General features: G+C 41.3%; 1 protein-coding gene across 2 annotated transcripts in view; it reads right to left on the bottom strand.

Moving 5' to 3' along the window:
• Nucleotides 1-297: 297 nt before the first annotated feature.
• Nucleotides 298-4,062, bottom strand: part of LOC140939132 (nonsense-mediated mRNA decay factor SMG5-like) — a 27,427-nt gene continuing 23,662 nt past the window's right edge. For both annotated transcript variants that reach the window (XM_073388693.1, XM_073388694.1), the window contains exons 19-21: nucleotides 3,294-3,384; nucleotides 3,081-3,158; nucleotides 298-2,428 (exon numbers count right to left, since the gene is read on the bottom strand). In XM_073388693.1, the coding sequence (XP_073244794.1) occupies nucleotides 2,182-2,428; nucleotides 3,081-3,158; nucleotides 3,294-3,384 (416 nt within the window). In that variant the 3' untranslated portion in view covers nucleotides 298-2,181. The remainder of the gene's footprint in view (nucleotides 2,429-3,080; nucleotides 3,159-3,293; nucleotides 3,385-4,062) is intronic.

Raw genomic sequence — 4,062 nt, 5'->3', positions numbered from 1 at the left:
AAACTGGACCGCATACAAAACAGCAAATAAATAATGCTGTTTCAAATGAAACGCCAGGTACTGTGGGGGAAAACGTGCACTGCTAAAGAACCTGACCACAAGTTCGGTGTTTGAAGAACTTCGGACGGAGGGCCTGTCAAAGAGTAGAATCCACGTTTCACGTATACTGAGAAGTATGCATCTTTGTAACTGGTAAAAGTTCAAACGCAGGTAAAGGAGCTGAAAACGCAAGTTCAAGAAAGCAAAAAAAAACAACAAAAAAACAACAACAACCTGGTCAAAAGAAATCACCCACACTCCTATCATCACGATGGTTTATTTCGCTTTCTGTTAGTCTGATGATCTATGATAGGCTATACTGCAACATGCTTAGAGAAAAAATGACCTTACTTATGATTAAAACATTTCAGAAGTTATTATTATCAGTTCTCTAGCAAGCACAATAGAGGGCTGTCAGTAAAGACCGCGGACAGGTTTTTTCCTAGTTGTTATGTAACTAAGCCTCAGCAACACCAGAGACCAGTTTTTCCCGCCTTGCTTTTTTCTGATCACACAGTAGTTTCAAATAAGCGCCGTTAAAGTACAATAATTTGCCAATCACAACCTTTCAATCAACCAAAGGGCGGAAAAAACAGTAGCCGACTCCGGCTAAGCGCGGGAAAACTGTAAGGGGTGATAAGCACTGGAAGACCAGTAACCAGTCCCAAGCGCGCCAAAGCATAAAACAGGCGATACACATTGAGGCGCGCCAAAATAGCAACTGGTGACACACACTAAAGCGCGCCAAAATAGCGACTGGTGACACACACTGCAGCGCGGGATAGCAGGGAACTGGTGACACACACTAAAGCGCGCCAAAATAAGGAACTGGTGACACACATTAAGGCGCGGGAAAACCTGGGATTGGTGAGAACTGTATAAGATACATTAAGGCGCTTAAAATCATGTCACTAGTGTTCGCACAAATAGACCAAAAAAAGCTTGTATGTTTTGTTTTAGTTTCCAGTGTAGGCCATGTGATAATACTCCTGAGAACCGCTTCTTTCAAATTTCGTCTTATTCCCGTGCATATGAACGGATAATTTATGAAAAGACAAAGCGGCAAGTTCCCTGAGACCTTCACTAGGAAAACAAAACGTACAAGTTAAACAGGTCTATGTTTCGCGAGAGTATTCTAAAAGTAAAAACGCACCTACATGTCCGTTCCAACAAACACTAGAAAACTGCTTCACGGGAAAAGAAAAAGAGACATTGCTCACACATTCTTCGTAGTAAGAGCTATTTAACTGTTATGAAGAAAGATAAACGTACACAAGTACAGACCAATAATGAAGGAGTCAAAACTTTAAACTTTTTGATAACATAGAAACTCGGAAGCTTACATTGCAACTTTTAGTTGGTCCTGTAAAACTTGCTTAAAACCTGACGAATGAATTCAGGTTTAGCATACTGGAAAGGGCCGGAAATATTTCTGAAAACTGAATGAAAGTTTGCAAAACGCAAGTCCAGCGATCGTGATGTGACAGGTTTTCTACGATAAACTCCAACTATACCAACTACTCCAACCCCACCCTCCTAGGACAAACTGTCTTGCTGTCTAACTGTCTAACTAACTCCTGTATCCATACAGCGACAGTGTCGATTCAAAGATCTCTAACGACCAGCACTATAAGAAAAACTAGTAAGATTACATTAAGATTTTCTCAATTTGACTTCCTCCCAATCAAGGCTCTCCGTCTGGGAAAGAAAGCTGTCTACCTAAGTACTTTCTGAATTTTTCTTGCTGGCAGCAGAAACTGTGCGCCACCATAATAGCGTTCACGAAACTTTTTAACCATCTGAGCTGCTGACCTCCGGTGAGGAGAAATAACGGGCGCAAGGTCACAGAGAAAGGCGCAAATTAAGAGACAAAACAGCTTAATTGTAGCTTGCCACAAAACTTGGAAGGTTTAAGATAAAAGTTACCTTGTTCAGTGTACCCTAAGAAAACGATCGCACCTTAAAGACCCTTCGATACAACAAAAATAGAAGGTGGTTGTCCTGTGGTTGTAGTCACGTAATGCCTTTACCTAGACTGAACCGGTCTTGTTGGTTCTGCTGTGGTTCACACCTCGTTTTAAGGGTGTATTACCCTCTATATCTTTAGCACTTCCACAACATCTGGATCATTTCATAACTGCTTCACGTGACTGACTTCGCTTGCTGAGAAAATCGCGCGCAAAACACACGCAGCGACTCCACAGTGATACCGCAGTTCCGTGCCAATTCCACCGCCTCGGGTGTGGCCTGGGTACCACTAGCGGCCATGCCCTTTTTCTGGCCTCGCTTTGGAGGCTCGTACGAGCTGCCACCGGTCAGTAAAGTGACTAGGCCTTTGCCAGTTTGATTTATAAAGTACCGGCAACAGTTGATGATCTGATTGAAACGCCTGCAAAAAATTAGAAAAACATAATTATGAGGAAACTTCATAGTAGAAATGGCAAACAAGTAATGACTAACGATGGAAATGTTTGTACCAACAACTATTAACTCGGAGTTACGTGTTAATCAGGGTTTCTTTTTCTTTTGTTCAAACCATTTTGTCTATTCTATTTAGTGCGTCTTCTTCTCATCAAATTGTAGACAAAGAGAATTTAACTGAATTTTCATTCACATCTGAATTCTAATTGAAGAAAATGAAAACAATGCTTATGCAAAATTATGGGGTGACAAACAAAGAGCATTATGGTATGTGATGGTATTTTCTGGAGTGGTCAATTTCGAACCAACCCCTGGGTTATCTTAACCCACAACTATTGCAGCTTGTTCCCCCGGCCCTGCACATGTTCTTTACCATGCAGTAGCCAATTTTCAAGCGAAGCTCAGCAACAAACTCCTAACATCGGTAATGAACTGAAACTAGCTTGAAATTGAGGCGAATTCTGAAGGATATTTGCACATAAAAAGATTCCCCCTCATGAGCCTCGACTACAAGTAGCTATAGGTTTTAGCTCCGAGAATACCAAAAATGGTACCTTGAACTCGGACATTAAGAAAAACTATGAGCTACTCAACAGAAGGCAAGGATATCCCAAACTCACCACACAGCGACATCCTCATAGCGTCCTCTCTTTTTGCCTCCACCCAACGTCTCATTCTCCTTCTGCGCTCGGATCCACCTAAATCACAACAAAACAGATCATCATGTAAACGACGGGCACAGTTTGTGTTATCTAAACTGTAGTAATTACGTTTTGGGGTAACGGAAACACATAATTGGTCATAATTCACGACAAAAAGAAAGACGGTTTTACCTGTTTCCCTTCTTAAACTCCTGCTCCAAAAACTTTGTAGCCTCTCTTGCTCCGCTGTCATACTTTTTCAGCTCGTCCAGCGCGGCTATCACTGTAACGCAGAAATCGAGTCAGAATCTTCAAGCTTGTCCTAATCACTTATGTTTCGGGATTCTTAAAAGTTCAGGTGCATCAGCAGACTGTTGTGCAATAGAACAGCAGTCATGCGCACAGGATATCCGAGAATAAGATTGTGCAAAGAGCGCCACCGAAGTGCGTAAGTGTTTGTTTCAGCTTTCGTCTCGTGCCTTGGTTGAGTTTCAACACTATAAACACAGACTATACTGTTTGCTTCTTTAGTGAGACTTGAAGTCTTGAAAGGTATTCCCTTGGATGAACTCGTGGCACATTTCGATGATGTACCGTAGCTTTTTTAAAAGCCTTTAAACACTCATTAATAATTTGTGAAGAAAATACAGAGCAAATTAATGCTAAAAACGTGTATCTTATTACAGAAAACAAGGCTAGACCACTTATAACCTAAAAACAGTACGTGATGGAGAAACTTCTTGTGTGTCCCTGGATAGAGTGTCAACAAAATGATCACACACGTTTGCTCTTTTTAAATGGTAGCCGTAGGGTTTTCTTTCTGAAATTTTGCCAAGGGAAAAATCATGAGATCGGAAAAACTCTGCAAAATACGTCTGTCGTAACTTCGCGTCGGGCAAACGAATCACTACGCTCGTGCCAAAAAAATGCATTTTATTTGAATGTCAAGGTATTTACTAGC

The sequence above is a fragment of the Porites lutea genome, chromosome 5, assembly GCF_958299795.1.
Source record: "Porites lutea chromosome 5, jaPorLute2.1, whole genome shotgun sequence".
Taxonomy (NCBI): Eukaryota; Metazoa; Cnidaria; class Anthozoa; order Scleractinia; family Poritidae; genus Porites; species Porites lutea.
This window is presented reverse-complemented; position numbering and strand designations above follow the sequence as displayed.